Raw genomic sequence first — 17363 nt, forward strand, 5'->3', positions numbered from 1 at the left:
AAATAATATAAAATGTTACCAAAAGTATATGAAAGTTGTAGAATATTGGCATGAACAATCAAAAATTATTGATACGACGGAGATGTATCACCCCCCGCAAGACTGCCGCGCCGCCCGAGAAGAAGAAGCAGTTGATGCTCAAGGAGCAGGTCGTGCTGTTGGCCAAGAAAAAGGGCCAGAGGCACACGACAGACGTAAGGGACGAAGCAGCGACCATCGCCGCCCTCACCGCTGTTGCACAGCAGGAGGAAACCAACGCCCGAGCGACAGCGGCCACGAGGGAGGCCCTGATGTACCTAGGGGTAAACCCTGGCCAGCACGGGCTCGTCAACGCCGTCGTGGCCGTGACCAGCACGGGCGGGATGCTGCTGCCAGAGTCACCGCGCGCGTCTGCCATTCATCCGATTCCTGACTTCCACATCTATCCGCAAGCCTCCCGACTCTCCAGGGAATGCTCGTCGGACGTGAGCGTGGTGGCGCCTTCCATACCCATGCCCGTGTCCATTGACCTCAACGCCACGCCGGTGGCCGACAAGTTATCATCTAGAGGGGCGAGGAAACACACGTGGGAGATGTCAGCCGACGTGCTCCCTGGCGCCCGCAACTTGTTCGACAGAATGCCGACGACTGGCGACGAGGAAACGGCCAACCGTTTCATCATGGAGAACATCATCTTCGAAGGTGGTGCACCGGCTGCTGGCGGTGCCGCCGCGGCTGCCTACGATCCCGATGAGAGCCAAAGCCAAGACGGTCGAGCGCCATTCACATCGGCGACCTATGATCAAGCTGCCATGCACAACACCTTCATGCAAGATCAGGTTGGCCTGGACCTGGATGGCTTCCCGCTCGATCATGAGTTTCCGAAGGACTACGACCTCGAGGAAGAGGATGAGTTGGACATCGACGGGGTGCGTTTGTTCGAGGTCTCGAGGACGAGCTCGCCAACCAGGCTGCCGGGCCGAAGTCAAAGCGCAAGAGCAAGCAGACGAAGGCATACACACCGTCCGAGGACAAGCTCCTTTGTGAGTGTTGGAGGGACATTGGGCAAGACCCCAAGGTCGGCGCCAAACAAAAGGCATCAACCTTTTGGATTCGTGTTCATCGTGAGTTCCATGAATGCAAGAAGTTTTCGTCGTACCAAATTCATAGCACACGTGCGTGGGTGTCCATTTCGAAGCGATGGAGTGTGATACAACAAGAGTGCAACAAGTTTTGTGACACCCTTGAGAGCATCAAGACACACCCCATGAGCGACATCGGTATGCAAGATATGGTACATGCACCCCTCTTCGTTTCCATTCACGTTATGCTTGCATGTCCATTTGCATACCCATTTTGTCCATATGCTTGCATGCTATTCATTTGTAGGCTTTCCAAGCTTTGGAGGCATTCAAGGTCCAACATGGCGGCAAGTCCTTCAACCTCTCCCATTGTTGGATGCTCATCAACGGGGAGGAGAAGTTCAAGGCGCAATATGCCACACTCATGACGCATGGGGAGAAGAAAGCCGTGGAGGAGGTTGGGAGGGCGAAAAGCCATGACCACGGGGGAAGACCAACTCCAAGAAGGAGGACAAGCGGGATGCAGCGTCATCACCTTGCTTGCAACTGTGGAGGACATGATGAGCAAAAAGGACTCAAGGGGGAGGAGAAGCACCAAAAAGACAAGGAAGAGCAAATGAATGCCTTCATGAAGATCCAAAGGAGGAGGCTTGAGATGGAGGCGGAGAAGCAAGCCGAGATGCTTGAGATGGAGGCGAAAAGGCAAGCGAAGATGCTCGAGATCGAGGCCGTCAATGCCAGGATCAAGGTGAAAGAAGTGGCGCTCGCGAGTATGATGACGGGGGTGGAGATCATGAAGGTGGACCTCAACACCGTGTCGTCGAGGAAGAGGCCATGGTTCGAGAAGATGCAGGCCGACATGCTCAAGTTCGACGACGAGTGACCTATGGCTGGGAGCGTCATCCATTTTTTGTATGCCGACAAGTGTGCTGGCATGACCACGGCCGACATGCCGTGGTCGAACTCCCTCCCCTTTTTGTGTGCTGGCTTGGTGCCGGCCGCTGGGAAGTGAGCCAACATGAACTGTGTGGCATGATATCGACATGAACTTCGGGCGCCGGCAATGACCGCTGACATGATCTATGGCCGCAGACCTTTCAAATTTATGTGTGGACATAAAATAGGTCGTGGGCGTTGGGCGCACCGCCGACTCAAAAAAAAATAGGACGGACACCGAACGAAGGCGACTTAAAAGAACGAAAAAATAGACAAAATCGACATCCATTTGAGTAGGCGCGTTGGAGTTGCTCTTATACACATGGACGGAGGGAGTACTCATTTACATTTATGCCATGCATTGGACGGTGACGGTTGCGAGTCCCCCAGTTCAGTTTCCTAGGCCCGCTACACTCCCGTGATAAAGTTACTGTAATACTCCTGCTCAGTAGTACTACTGCTCAGTACTCGCCTGCCCGCTTTCCCTCGCCCCCGGCGATGGGTCGCACGAAGCACGCGGTGGCGGCGACGACGGAGACGAAGAAGCGGCTCCGCTTCGAGCTATCCCCGCGATGGAGGCCGCCGCCGCCGATGCGCCAGGTACCGCCGGAGCCGCAGCCGCAGCCGGAGAAGAAGAAGAAGCGGGCGTACCGGTTCCGGCCGGGCACGGTGGCGCTGCGGGAGATCAGGAAGTACCAGAAGTCCACCGAGCCGCTCATCCCCTTCGCGCCCTTCGTCCGCCTGGTGAGTGTGGGTCGGGTACCCCGTACCCGTGCCCTCCTCCGCCCGTCCCGTCCTCCGATTTGTATCCCATCACCGATTCAGGATGCGGACACAGCGTGTGACGGAAGCTTGCTCGTCTTTGCAAATTTGCAGGTTAAGGAGATCACCAACGACCTCACGAAGGGAGAGCTGAACCACTGGACTCCTCAGGCGCTCATCTCGTTGCAAGAGGTCGGTCGATGGTCAATGCCGAAACCTGCCGTGTACTATTAGACCTGATGGTTCCCATTAAAGAAACCAGCAACTGCGATAGTTCTGAGAATTGCGAGACAGATAAATTTATCACCATAATTCATAGTTCCTGAATCTGAATGCTCTGGTATTAATGCAGTTGATACATCTGTTTAGCAGCATGATTGTTTTTTGGTGGCTGGTAACTCAAAACCAAAATCAAATGTCTTTGTGCCATAGTTCATAGCTTCTCGTTGTTTGGTCTAAGATATACTCTCTCCGTCCTTCAAAGAGTGTACTTCCAACTTTGTTGGAGGGTCAAACTATCTCAAAGTTTGACCGAGTTTGTGCAAAAATATATCAATGTTTGTGAAACCAAATAGGAGTATGGTGAAAATATATTTTATCATGAATCTAATACTACTAATTTGACAGCATAAATGTTGGTGTACTATTGTATAAATACAGTGAAAATATATTTTATCATTAATCTAATACTACTAGTTTGACTTTCCAACAAAGTTGGAAGTACACTCTTTCAAGGACGGAGGGAGTACACTGTGTCTTGCAACATAATCATGCCACGCACATGCCACACACGCAAAACTGAACTATTTGTTCATATTACATTTTGCTTAAGGATGTGACTGAGAAGTGAGGAAGAGGTAGTCCAAAAAAAACTGATTTTTATCATGTGATGGTTATGTGTCCAAACGCCAAGGATTTATCTGTATCCACTATCCAGTACAACGACACAAGTGCTTTTAGAACTATACAAGATTGCTAGTGCATGGTAAACTAACACAAGTCGCCTCTTGCCACAAATAATTTCTTCTGCATAACTAGCAAAATTAACATAGAGTTGACTATATTCCATAGGTGGCCTATCAAATAAGTTGAATGTCCTAATTGTACTTTCAGTCACTGTCCTGTATATTTGCTTTGAGTTTGCACATGATTTTCTTTTCCTTTCCCTCTGCAGGCTGCAGAGTATCACATAGTCGATGTATTTGAAGAGGCAAATCTATGTGCCATCCATGCTAAGCGTGTTACCATCAGTAAGTTATCACTGAATGAACACTTCCTTTCTTTTACAATATTGTGCAAAAGGAAACATGGCAGTTATAAAGCATTTCAATTTCAGGATCATCTTTGCTTTTATTTGATGTGTTATCTAGTTTCGATGTTGTTTCAAGCTGCAAGAATTCAATGATTATTAGTGATTAGAAGATCCACAGTTATCAGATCTCAGCAGCTTCTCGTATTTTTTGTTCTCAGTGAACATGTCACAAACAAACAGCAGATATGCTAACACTTATGGCCTTTTTGCGGAAAAACAATTATGGCTTGTGAATGTGCCAGAGTTTTCAGTTTTCTAATGATGCATTTCTAGATATAAAATCTGGTTACTGTAGCAGGAAATTCAGGGTTGATTACCCTGTTTATTACTTACCTCGAGGATATAAACATAGTATAAAATCAGAACGTTATTTGCAAGATATGTTTTATTTCCTCTTAAAGCTTGGGTACTGTTTTACCGTGACAAATAGGTGTCACTAGAATTATTATCATCAAGGTTGTTGTTTCTATTCCAATAACAAATAAATGTTTTCAGTTAGGGACAAATAGGTGTCACTAGAATTATTATCATCAAGGTTGTTGTTTCTATTCCAATAACAAATAAATGTTTTCAGTTAGGGATGACTTCATATGTATCTTTAAAAGGATGCTCCTGAACAAATTGGAACTATTTATGCAGAAAATACATGTATACATTAGAATGTTTCTGTTCACCTGACCTTTTTTTGCCTCTACAGTGCAAAAGGACATACAGCTTGCGAGGCGTATCGGGGGGAGATGGCTTTGGTGATACTAATGGAAGACGTTTTCTGCATCATAGGGAGCAAAGACTGGTGATTTGGTGGTACTAATGGTAGATGTTTTGTGTATGAGGGGTGCAATGCAAAGGCGCTGATGGTAATGGCCCAGTATGTTTGTGAGTGTATCGTTAGGAAGTAATGCAGGTGTATTTTCATTTAGTTAGCATGTCTTCGAAGTTGATCTGGTTCATTGCATGGTTGGGATCATCTGACCTCTCTGCTTTGCTCCATTTGAATTGATCTAATTCAGACAGCGTTTCTGCGAACATCCAAGGATATGGGTTGTCAAATGGCATGAAACTGTTGTGGATTTACGCACAAACGTTGTAAACTGTTTGCTGTAACCTAATCACTGCACTGTAAAAACTGCCTTCAATTTCCCCAACAGTCATCACTACCACCAAGAAAAAGTGAGTTTGAAATTTTTCTTGCTGAACTGCCTGAGATCAGCATGAACTTGTGTCATCAGGAAGTTCAGGCTGGTGCTCCTCCAAGATCACTCTTCAGATATTGTAAACAACCATGCTGACGGTCACCTGAGATAGCCGGGGCGGGTATGCCTATGGTATCACAGAAGGCTTTTGAATTATGGTGGTAATTGCCTGAGAGACAGGACTTCGCAGGAAATTAACAATTGAAGAGATGATTTTTAGCCCCTCAAATTTCATCACTACTCATGAAAATAGGCAGATCCACATTCCATGTAGTATATGTGATGATATTTTTTTCCCATTTTTGTCACATTATCCAAACACTTATTGTAACCGCACGGGATGGCAAATGTGTAAATGAGACTAATGAAATGTTGGCATGTGTGATCAATGAAAAGTGAGGGAAGAATCTGCATTGACTTTGAAACTAGTTGCTGTCGCGTAAATTTTCTGATCTCTTATATAGTTTGAAAAGAAGGAATCAAAGAGAAACGCCTAGACACACCAAGTGATACAATGTCTGAATAGCAGGGATCTTTTGTTAAACAATGGACGGTAGAAATTATTCCAGATAGAACGGGGGGAAGAACATGCTAGGTGCACCTTGCAATGAGGAAGGAGAAGCACCTTGACAGCTTTGATTTATGCAACATTTTTAACAAGAATAATCTTTTGAGGACCTTTCTCCTCTTCGGCCTTCAAAGTTCTCATTTGAATATTTGCTACTAGATGCAATCGAGCAAAGCTTTTAACTGTTCTCAGTTCTTTTGTCAGATGAAGTGTTTGTGCAGCATCATTGTGTTTCAAAAGTATTGATATGCATAACTGAAGTTTTCTGAGTCAGGTTCGCTGGATTAAAAGGCTAGTTCCTCATGAGGATCAACATCTTATCAGCTATGCATTATACTTACAAAACAGCTGAGATAAGAGGACAGCTTGTCCTTCTGGGTTCAAATCCACTCCCACGTAATCAGGTCTGCCTCCTCCCTCCGTCGCCTGTCACTTGTAATGACTTAAACCATGAGCTCGCTTGCTGTACAGCCACTTGATTTTCCATTGAAATAGCAGACTCCTTTGTTTTCTTTCTTCTTCTTCTTTTACAGTCCTTGGCTGCTCTTGCAACCCTGAGCTCACCTACTGTGCATTTGTTTCAGAGAGAATTTCAGTAATCTTCCAGACCGTCATCTTGCAAGTTTTTTTTTCTTTTGGAAGTTTACCATCATTCTTGTTCGATAAACCAATCAAATACTGTTACATGACCTCATCGGATGAATAATCGTACAGGTGAAAAAAAAGCTGCAGTACCGCTTGCTTTGTTTCACACAACTCATGTCTGTTCCATCCCAAGCGCCGCAGAGAACGGGCATCGCCTCATATTCACTTGCCGGGGACGAAGTTGGTGGCGAATGCCCAGGCGTTGTTGTTGACGGGATCGGCGAGGTGGTCGGCAAGGTTCTCAAGGGGCCCCTTGCCGGTGACGATGGCCTGGACGAAGAAGCCAAACATGGAGAACATGGCGAGCCGGCCATTCTTGATCTCCTTCACCTTGAGCTCCGCAAACGCCTCAGGGTCATCGGCCAGACCGAGGGGGTCGAAGCTACCGCCGGGGTAGAGGGGGTCGACGATCTCACCGAGCGGGCCACCGGCAACGCGGTACCCCTCGACAGCGCCCATGAGCACGACCTGGCAGGCCCAAATGGCAAGGATGCTCTGCGCGTGGACAAGGCTGGGGTTGCCAAGGTAGTCCAGGCCACCTTCACTGAAGATCTGAGAACCAGCTTTGAACCACACGGCCTCACCGAACTTGACGCCGTTGCGAGCGAGGAGCTCCGGGAAGACGCAGCCGAGAGCACCGAGCATGGGCCACCGGCAGTGGATCACCTCGAGCTCCCTGTTCTTCGAGAACGTCTCGGGGTCAGCCGAGAGCCCGGCAGTGTCCCAGCCGTAGTCCCCGGGGAACTCGCCGGTGAGGTAGGACGGCGCATCACCGGAGAGTGGGCCGAGATAGAGGACACGGTCCGGGCCGTACCACGGGCTGCTGGAAGCGGCGGGCTTGGCCTTGGCCGCCGTCTTGCGCATTGTGATGCGGCCCTCGCCAAACACGTTGGAGGAGGCGATCTTGGCCGCGGCAAGACCCGGGGAGGAGAGTGCCATGGTGGACGACGCCATTGCAGAGGACCCTGAAGAAGATTTGGTTGCTTGTCTTGTGCTTCTAAGCTGTAAGCTGTGGTGTGTGGAAAACAGAGAGCTGTATTGGAGTTTAAATAGTCCAGTAGACTGCGAGGGGCCTTGTTGGCAGTGACGCTTTGGCTGGATGGATGGGCCTATCTCTTGTTATCCTCTGATTGGACAATTCGTTTCTGGGATTGTGTCTTAGCATGCCACCTGTGCTTGCTGGGCTTACGTGTAAAGTGTAGTCTTCAGAGAGCGACCCAACCAACTGGGAAATGCCATGTGGACATCTTGAAACATTCGTGCAATCCTTAGATGAGGTGGTGTCAAATGACAGGATTTGATCAGAGATTAACCATTGATCGAAGCAATGGTCAAGAGCACAACAGCCCATTAATCCATGGTAAAAATTAAAGCCACACAAAAATGGAATTCTACACCCAGGCACTTTGTTGAACATATTTTTTTTCCAATTTGTACTCCCTCCGTTCCTAAATATAAGTCTTTGTAGAGATTTCATATTGAAATATCTAAAACGGCTTATATTTAGGAACTATGAAATCTTTAAAAAAGACTTATATTTAGAAAGGGAGGGAGTATATAACATGAACGAAATTGTATCTGAAACTGCAAGTTAATCCTGCCAAATTAAGCTTATACAGTCCTACAGTTCTATCAACCCCAGTTCTTTACAGTTGATTACAACATGGTAGAGAAATAAATTTGATATATCAAGTAGCACTTCTTCCCAATTGTAACATCCCAAATTTCCCATATGGAATGTTTTACAATTATAGCTAAGCATCTATGCATATTGTTTGAAATTGAGTGGCATTTGAAAAAAAAAATCAGGGGCTTTTGAGTTGTTTGAATTTGGATTCAAATTGGCAGTTGAATTTATTTCAAAACCATGCCTGACAAATACTTGAGCAAAAGTAGGAGAGGAGTAAACATGACACTCCAAAAATGTCAGAAGAAAAATATTGCCAAAAATTTTGAATTCAAATTTGAATTTTATTTGGGATTTCCAGAAAGTGTTTTTTTAGTTTGATTTTTGCCACTGGAAAATTGTCCACGTTATAGGATAAATTCCCCTGAGAATTTTGATATATATATGTCCTATATAAAAGATATATATATTCTCCTATATCTTTTTCCTCCCTCTGTCTAATTCAAAAAAAAAACCGGGCGCCAGGCCAGCAAGCCTAGCCACCCGGGCCGCAGCCCACTAGCCAGGCGCCAGCCCACTCGTCCGCGCAGGCCGCCAGCCAGCGGCGCTCCTCGCGCACGCTCGTGAGGGAGATCTCATGTAACTCCCTCTCCCATCTCTCCTCTAAAAACAATACCCTCGAGTTTAGGGTTTTCGCCTCTGGCGGCGACTCTCATCGCCACCTAGAGTTCTACATCTACCGCCGATCCGATCTCCACACGAGCCCATCCTGGTGCTGTCGAGGGGAAGGAGAGATCGGCTAGGTTTCTGGCCGGGTTTTGTGGTTTCGGCGTGCTGCTCTCGAGGGCAAACCCTAGATGGCGGCCGAGGCGGGTTCGTCTTCCGCGAGCTGGTCGGGGAAGAAGCTGGAGGAGATGCTGCAGCACTTGGATCTCAAAGACGACGAGCTGGACGACGTGATCGTGGGGGAAGTGGAAACGAAGAAGTACGCGGCAGATGCGCGCTGGCTAGCAATTGGGAAGGTCAACACGACTCGACAGTTCAGTTCATCGTCGATGTTCGAGACGATGAAATCGATCCGGGGATTATCTCAAGTGCCAAAGTACAGAGAAGCGGGAGAAAATCTTTACATCTTCCAGATGTTCTGCCTAGGAGATTGGAAAAAAGTAGTTCATGGAGGACCCTGGTTGTTTCGGGGGATGGGTATGCTCATCGAGGATTATGATGGAAAGCAGGATCCTGAATCTTTCGTCTTTGATGGCCTGTACGTTTGGGCGCAGATCCACGGCATACCTGAACTGTACCGCAAGATAGAAGTGGTTGATCAATTAGCCCGGCGTATTGGCCGAGTTAAGGAAACACAACTCTCACCTAGGCTTTTCTACGAAGGTGACTACGTTCGGGTTCGTGCTAGGATTTTGATTAGTAAACCCTTGACGAGGGTGATCCCGCTGAATGTGATGGGCGAGGGCAGGAAACTTTTACCGGTCAAGTATGAGAAGATACCATATTTTTGCCAGATTTGCGGTCTCATGGGTCACAACCATGAGGAATGTGGTGATGGAGTATGGGAGGCAAAAGACAAGCAATGGGGCGGTTGGATGCTAGCGCAGCGCAGAGAGACTCCGTCGGAGCAGCAAGGGGGACGAGCTCCTTGGGGGGGGGGGCAGGTTCGGAGGCCGGGGCAGAGGGAGATCAGGACGTGGATCACAGCCGCGTCAACCCTCCCCGGTGCGTAAACGTTCGTCACAGGAGGCGGGCCTGGACTCGGATGCTGAGGAAGAAGAAGATGATGTCACAAGCCCTCTGAAACCAACCAATGCTGCAAGAACGATGCAAGATGAGCCGCCGGGTGCACGCAGGAACCTGGTTTTTGACCAAGACATTGAGGCTCCCGGCGGAGACAAGCAATCACAGGGATCTGAAGTGGGCAAGATAGGTGATCATAGCCAGGCATTGGTTCCCGTCCCTCCACTACCAACAAAGTATGTATCTCCCAGAGAAGCAAAAAAGGCAAAAACAGCATCCTCACCAAAGAAGCAGAACACCAACAAGATGGCATCATTGGCGGGCTCCGACGCGGAGCGCCGCCAAGCCCAATGAAAATCTTAAGCTGGAACTGCCGCGGGATAGGCGACCCCGCGACAGTTCATGAGCTCCGCGACCTTGTGGAGATTAGCTCGCCATCTATTTTATGTTTAGTTGAGACTCAGTTACAGAAAAGCCATGTGGAAGGTCTTCGTGTGTCGTTAGGTTTTGATTTCACCTTTGGAGTAGGGAGTAGTGGCCGCAGTGGCGGCCTTTGTATCTTTTGGAAGAACTCTTTGGATGTTGCAATAAAAAACTTTTCCGAGTACCACGTTGACACCTGGTGTCGTGGAATTGTCACGTCAGATGTCCTTAGTGTCAGGACTTAGTCGCGAGGCCAACGCATCTATGTGGTAGCTTGAGAGGGGTTGATCGGGACGAGAGACGCAACACGCATGACAAGGATTTAGACAGCTTCGGGCCCCGGGAAACATCATCCGGAATAGCCCTACATGCTGTTTGAGGCTAGGTCTCATTATGCTCATGAGAGGAGTCGCCGTAAGCCGGCTCCCCCTTTGTGTCTAGCCCTAGATATTGTTTCTTGTTGTTTGTCCCTCTTTGGGGAGCCCTGCCCCTCCTTATATAAGTTAGAGGGGCGGTTACACGTGGAGTCCAAATAGGATTAGGACTAGCCTATCTTGTACTACAAGCCGGATACAAGTCCGGGTCTTGATTCCTTGTAAAGGAGATATTCCTCACGCCTTTCCTCTTAAACCGGCCTATCATAACGTAGGCCGGCCTTCTGGGCCTTGAGCCTCCTGGGCCTCCGGGTCTTGTCGCTCCTCTGATCCGCTTGCCAGGTCACCCATAAGTCGCGAGGATCAGGCGGGTCATTAGTGAGTATGTCCCCGACACCTGGGTAACGGAAGCTGGAAAGGAGCAATGGAGGTTGACTTGCTTCTATGGAGAAGCAACCAGAAACTTGCGCTACAAAACATGGAATACTATGAAGCGTTTGCGAGGGGAAAGCACCCTCCCGTGGATGTGTATTGGTGATTTTAACAAGATCCTGCGGCCTGAAGAACAACATGGTCCAAATGAGCGTGATATCTCTCAGATCGAAGCATTTCGGGAAGCAGTCGATGTTTGTGGTCTTGCGGACTTGGGTTATCGCGGTTTGGACTGGACATGGGAGAAGAAGGTAGCCGGAGGACATTTCTGTCGCGTTCGTCTGGACAGAGCTTTGGCTTCTCCTTGCTGGTCAAGCCTTTTCCCGTTCGCCTCAGTTGAGCATCTTACCGCCGCAAAGTCGGATCACTCCCCGATCCTTCTGTAGACTACCCTGGATGATACATGCGTTTGTGCAAAACAGAAACGCTTCCGCTATGAGTGCATGTGGGAACGGGATGCCCGTTTTGGAGATGTGCTCAACGAGGCCTGGAACTCAATGGGGAGAGCACACACCGTCACAGAACTATCTGATAAGTTGGCATCGGTCGCTGGCAGGCTACAACGATGGGGACACTCCTCCTTTGGTGCAGTCCGGGCTGAACTCCGCCGACTCCGCAAGAAGCTCGAGGAGCTACGTTCACTACCCAACCGAACGGGTCCGTCGGCTGAAGAGAAGCGGGTGGAAACATGCATGGCTGAACTTTGTTTGAGGGAAGAAATTATGTGGCGTCAGAGGGCCAGGATCCAATGGCTAGCTGAAGGAGACAGTAACACCCAGTTTTTTCACTGAAAGGCGAGCGCACGGAGAGCTAAGAATCGCATTGTGGGGCTGCAAAAGCCGGATGGCTCTACCTGCTCGAACGAACAGGAGATGGCAGATATGGCCACATCTTTCTACAACAATCTTTATGTCTCAGAAGCAACGGTAGGCATTGAGGAAGTTCTTGCGCATATACCATCGAGAGTGGATGCTTCCATGAACGCCTCACTGAATGCCCAGTACACCAGTTCAGAGGTAAAAACTGCTTTGTTTCAGATGTTCCTGACCAAGGCTCCAAGGCCCGATGGTTTCCCTGCACACTTTTTCCAACGACACTGGGAGCTGTGTGGTGACGAGGTAACTGCTATGGTGCTTCGAGTTCTTAATGGAGAAGATTCCCCAAAGGAGATCAATAGAACGTTCATTGTTTTAATTCCCAAGATTGCTAGCCCAAAAACTTTAGCACAGTTCCGGCCGATAAGCCTCTGCAATGTGATCTACAAGATTGCATCCAAGGCACTGGCAAACCGGCTTAAGATCATCCTCCCCCTGGTCATCTCCGAAGAACAGTCAGCATTCATCCCGGGTCGCCTTATCACAGACAACTTCATATCATCATATGCGTGTCTGCACTATATAAAAACAAGGAAGCTGAAGGGCAACAGGTATTGTGCATTAAAGCTGGATATCATGAAGGATTACGACAGGCTCGAGTGGCACTATTTGGAGAGAGTAATGCTTAAATTGGGAACCAGCCCACGCTTCACCAACACGGTAATGAGATGCGTCTCTTCTGTGTCCTTTTCGGTCATCTTCAACGGAGACAAACAGGAGGAGTTCAGGCCCTCCCGCGGCCTCAGACAGGGCTGCCCCATATCCCCATACCTATTCCTACTGGCTGTTGAGGGGCTCTCATGTCTCCTGAAATCCACCAGAGCCGACAAAAGGGTGGATGGTATCACAGTAGCGACTGGCGCACCACAGGTAAATCACTTGCTTTTCGCAGATGATAGTCTTCTATTTTTCAATGCCACCTCGAAGATGGCCAATAGAGTGGATACCCTTCTCCAAAGGTATTGTGCAGCATCAGGGCAGCGCATCAACAAGGAGAAATCCTCCATTTTCTTCAGCAAGGGCTGCTCCGAGTCCTCGAGGCAAGAAATCAAACAACTCCTCCAAGTACAAAATGAGAAGCTCTCCGAGAAGTACCTCGGGCTCCCTGCCGATGTGGGAAGAGCAAAGGAGGGTTCTTTTAAATATTTGAAGGACAGGATATGGAAGCAAGTACAAGGGTGGATGGAGAAGGCACTTTCGGTTGGAGGGAAAGAGGTGCTCATCAAGTCTGTGGCGCAAGCAATCCCAACATATTCCATGGCCTGCTTCAAGCTTCCACATGGTCTATGCCAACACATATATGGTATCTTGAGGAAATTTTGGTGGGGATCCAATAAGGGCGAGAGGAAAACGGCTTGGGTCTCCTGGGAAGTGATGATGCAGCCAAAATTCATGGGAGGCATGGGTTTCCGTGACATCGAGCTCTTTAATTTAGCCTTGCTTGCGCGACAAGCTTGGTGTCTCCTTCAGGAACCAAACTCCCTAAGTGCTCGAATCCTCAAGGTTGTTTACTACCCTACATCATCGATCCTTGATGCCGAGCTGGGAAGGAACCCATCTCAAGTTTGGCGCTCCTTGATAGAAGGCCGTGACACGCTGAAACTTGGCCTTGTAAAGCGCATCGGCTCGGGGGAGGACACCAACATTTGGACGGATAACTGGATACCACGAGATTTTAAGCTCCGACAGGTGTGCCCGAAGACAAGCAATCCTCCACAGATGGTTTCAGAACTCATAAACCCGGTCACCTCTTCCTGGGACGTCGAGGTGATTGACATGCATCTCTATGCTATGGAGAAGGAAGCAATACTCAACATCCCTCTCAGTCCTTGAGTCCACAATGACTTCTGGGCCTGGCACTATAAGCGCAAGGGCGTCTTCACGGTCAGGTCGGCATACAAACTCATGTCCTCCATCAAACAGCAGCGCACTGATTGGCTTGAACACACCGAGGGTCACTCACGGCCCACGGCGGATCACCGGTCTTGGTCTACACTATGGGGTGCCGCAGTTCCTTCGAAGGTGCGGGTGTTCGCATGGAGACTAGCCCGGAGCTCGATCCCAACGGGAGAAGTCCGAAAACACCAAAGCATGGCTGATTTAGCAGAGTGTGCGATCTGTCACGCGGTCGTCGATACATGGCGTCATTCCCTTTTTGACTGCCGCATGGCCCGCTGCGTTTGGGCCCTCTCTGACGAGGATCTTACGAGAACAGTTATATCAAACAGAGAGAAGGATGCCAAACTTTGTATGCTATGGTTGGTTGACACCCTTCCTTCGGCTGATCTAGCGAGGGTTTTGGTGACAATGTGGGCCATATGGTGGGCAAGGCGCCGAGCCATCCATGACGACCAGTACCAGAGCCCACTAAGCACCCACACTTTCATTGAAAAGTTTCTGCTGGAGCTAGAGATGTTACCGAACAAGAAAACAAGTACCAAGGACCTACTTGAAACGTCTGGGGACATGCATGTAAACCCCAGGGACCTGCATGCAATCGGAAGAAGACAGAGGGTCCCGCCTCCTGCGTGGCTCCCGCTTGAGCATCATGATGTTAAATTTAATGTAGATGCAGGCTTTTCGAAGGTCGGCGACCGCGCAGCTGCAGCAGTCGTATGCAGGGACAAAGGAGGAAACTATTTGGGTGCCTCAGCAATCATCTACGATGGTCGCCTCGACCCAACCATCCTCGAAGCACAGGCCTGCTGCAAGGCGCTCTCCCTCGCCTCGGACCTGCAGGTTCAATCTTTTTGCGTGGCTTCAGATTGCCTGGAGGTAATAAGGAACATCCAAGATGAAGTCTCTTGTCGATATTTTTCCATCCTTCAGGATATCAAGCAGGACAGGAGCCATTTTGAAGATGTACAGTTTCTTCATGAGAATAGAAAGCACAACGGAGAAGCACATGCTTTAGCAAAGGCAGCTGCCTCTCTTAGCACCGGGCGCCATGTGTGGCTTAGTATTTTGCCCGATATAATCTGTATCCTCATGTGTTTGAACTTCTAATAAAGGGTACAGTTGCTCAAAAAAAACATAACTCCCTCTCCCTCCCTCAAAAGAAAAAACGTAACACCCTCTCCCTCACGTAACTCTCTCTCTCTTTCTTTTTTTCTCTTTCTTTTTCTTCTTTTTCTCCCCTGACCGCTGGACCCCACCGCCTTATCTCCTTCCCCGCGAACAACCTGCGCCGCGTATCTCGCTCGCCGCCTCACGCACGGCTGCGTCCGCGCCCTCGCCAAACCCTACCTAAAATTCTTCCTCTCGCCCAAATAACACGTCCTATAAGTACCTTTGCCCGTCCTCTCACACGATCCCCTTCAAAAACCCTTTCTAAAACCCTCCACAGCCGCTGCCATCTCCATCCCGATCTCGTTCTGTTCGCCGCCGTTCATCGCCGCACCCGACGCCGGTGAGCACCCCTTCGACCCCTCCTTCCATCCATGCACTGCCGTCGCCCAGGCGCACTCCCTTGACATGTTTTTGCCCTCTCTTGTCAACTACAGGGGGCAAACCGAGCTCTTACGTCGACCACCGGAGCTACAGAGCGCCCAAACGCTGTCACCATCGCCCTGCTCGTTTCCGTCATCGCCAAGCGCGAACTCCACCACCCCCACGACGCCCTCGCTTCACCGCATCCGTTCAGCCACTCCACCGACGCCCGCGACCACCGGAATCGCCGCCCCGTTCGACGCCGACCGCCGCACCGTCGCCTCTGTACGTCCTCAACTTGGCTGTTTTTTTCTTCTTCTTTTAGATCGAACCGTTAGATCGGTTTAGTAACTTGTTTTTTTAGAATGGTTTTAGTGTATGTTTTTTTTAAGTTTAGATCTAAACCGGTTCACCGGTTTCTTTTAGTTATACACTGTACGCGTATGTTAGTTAACGAACGGGCGCGGTTTAGTTTCAGATCGCAGCACCCCGAGCCCAATAGCGCCCGTTAGTTTTTTTTTCCTGTTATTTACATTCTGTTTTAAAAACAGAAAAGTTCCAATCTTGTAAAATCTGTTTCTCTTAGGTTATTTAATATTTTTAGTTGATTCTTTTTTTCCTAGTTTGCAAATTTCCTAAAGTTTCCGTAGAAAATAGGTTAGCCCATGTTGTGTTTATAAAAAATAGTTTGATATTAGTTTTTCTGCCATAAATTGAGTTAGGATTTTTTTTTGTGATTCTTTTCGCTACTGCTTAGTTTTGATCATGCCTAGCAGTAGCAACTTTTTTTGGGTATTTTAGATTTAATAAAAAATTAGTTTTAGTCGAAATCAAGTTTTTCTTGTTTATTTTAGCTAGCTACTGTTTTCCTACTGTTCTAGTTAGTAAATTATTTTATTTTTATATGTTATAGTTTATTTTAGATTAGTTTCTGTAGCTACAGAGGATGAACTTTTATTTACAGTAGAATAAAAATTTTATTTTATTTTCTTTGCTAGAATTGTTTTAGGCATAATAGGAGTTCCATAATAGCTTTTAATATGTTTCTTTTTGCTCCTAGTTTGTATGATACTTTCCCTTCTGTTAGTTAGCAAAACCCATGATCAGGTTCTGTTAAGAAAAGTTTTAGTTGTATAAAACTATTTCTTAATTGTTGCTTGATGTGGTGAAAACCTTGATTTGCTTTCTCCGAGTTTTTCCTTGGTTTTCGTTTGAGTGATTGGGTGTTTTACTTCAACTTGCTGTTATGTTATATTGTGCTATACTTTTGACTCGGTAGAATTCCCGGAGTGCGAGGACTGCTATTACGAGTCGCTAGCTTTCGAAGACCGTCAGCAAGGCAAGTCATTTGATCATGTTTTTTACAATACCTATGTTTTATTGCATTAGAAGTATACCTCCCCACCATGCATGCAGTAGGAGATTTTTGTTAAGTTATGTTCTTGGGTAGTATCATGAGGTAGGATGAACCCTTCTCCCTTGTTACCGATGTCCGGGACGATGTAGTTGATTGCTATGCTTAGTAGACGGGGTTGGTTGAGTGATTCATAAGGGAGATGCGGGAGTCAAGATGATGACAACCCCATGATTTCAAGCTCAAGATGGACATCAAAATTCACTACTGGGTGGAGGACGGTTGATAGGCATCCTGGAGAAACCAGCGGATGGCCGGGATGCATGAAGAAGCGTCATGACATCTTGCGGAAAGCTTCACCCAGCCATGAAGAGACGGATGGATACCCCATTGACCGGAAGCTTACTTGTGAAGCCGCAAGCCATTATGGGCTCTGTCTTGGTCGACCCAAGGTGTGACTCTGGCAGGGCACCGGCAGTGGCCCAAAGGAACTCTTCGGAAGACCCTGTTTCGTTCGTCCCGTCTTCAAACACCAGGCAGTGCGAAGACAGGGAACGATTCTTGCGGGTAAGGTGCACAAACCTCTGCAGAGTGAAGACCTAATCGATTAGCCGTGTCCCCGG

General features: G+C 48.2%; 2 protein-coding genes and 1 long non-coding RNA gene across 3 annotated transcripts; 2 read left to right on the plus strand and 1 right to left on the minus strand.

Annotated features, from left to right (window-relative positions):
- Positions 1 to 2366: 2366 nt before the first annotated feature.
- On the plus strand, positions 2367 to 5223 carry LOC119348746 (putative histone H3.3-like type 3). The gene is made up of 4 exons (XM_037616736.1): positions 2367 to 2741; positions 2874 to 2951; positions 3934 to 4009; positions 4769 to 5223. Exons 1-4 carry the CDS (start codon positions 2496 to 2498, stop codon positions 4819 to 4821), a joined length of 453 nt encoding a protein of 150 aa, XP_037472633.1. The 5' UTR covers positions 2367 to 2495; the 3' UTR covers positions 4822 to 5223.
- Positions 5224 to 6406: 1183 nt separating this feature from the next.
- LOC119348745 (chlorophyll a-b binding protein of LHCII type 1-like) lies at positions 6407 to 7494 on the minus strand. The gene has a single exon (XM_037616734.1). The coding sequence runs from the start codon at positions 7429 to 7431 to the stop codon at positions 6640 to 6642; it is 792 nt and encodes a 263-aa protein (XP_037472631.1). The 5' UTR covers positions 7432 to 7494; the 3' UTR covers positions 6407 to 6639.
- A 7742-nt stretch (positions 7495 to 15236) lies between these two features.
- On the plus strand, positions 15237 to 16725 carry LOC119308438. Its single transcript, XR_005150102.1, has 3 exons — positions 15237 to 15366; positions 15461 to 15671; positions 16666 to 16725. It is a non-coding gene; the product is annotated as an uncharacterized LOC119308438 (long non-coding RNA).
- Positions 16726 to 17363: the final 638 nt, after the last annotated feature.

The sequence above is a fragment of the Triticum dicoccoides genome, chromosome 1B, assembly GCF_002162155.2.
Source record: "Triticum dicoccoides isolate Atlit2015 ecotype Zavitan chromosome 1B, WEW_v2.0, whole genome shotgun sequence".
Lineage (NCBI taxonomy): Eukaryota > Viridiplantae > Streptophyta > Magnoliopsida > Poales > Poaceae > Triticum > Triticum dicoccoides.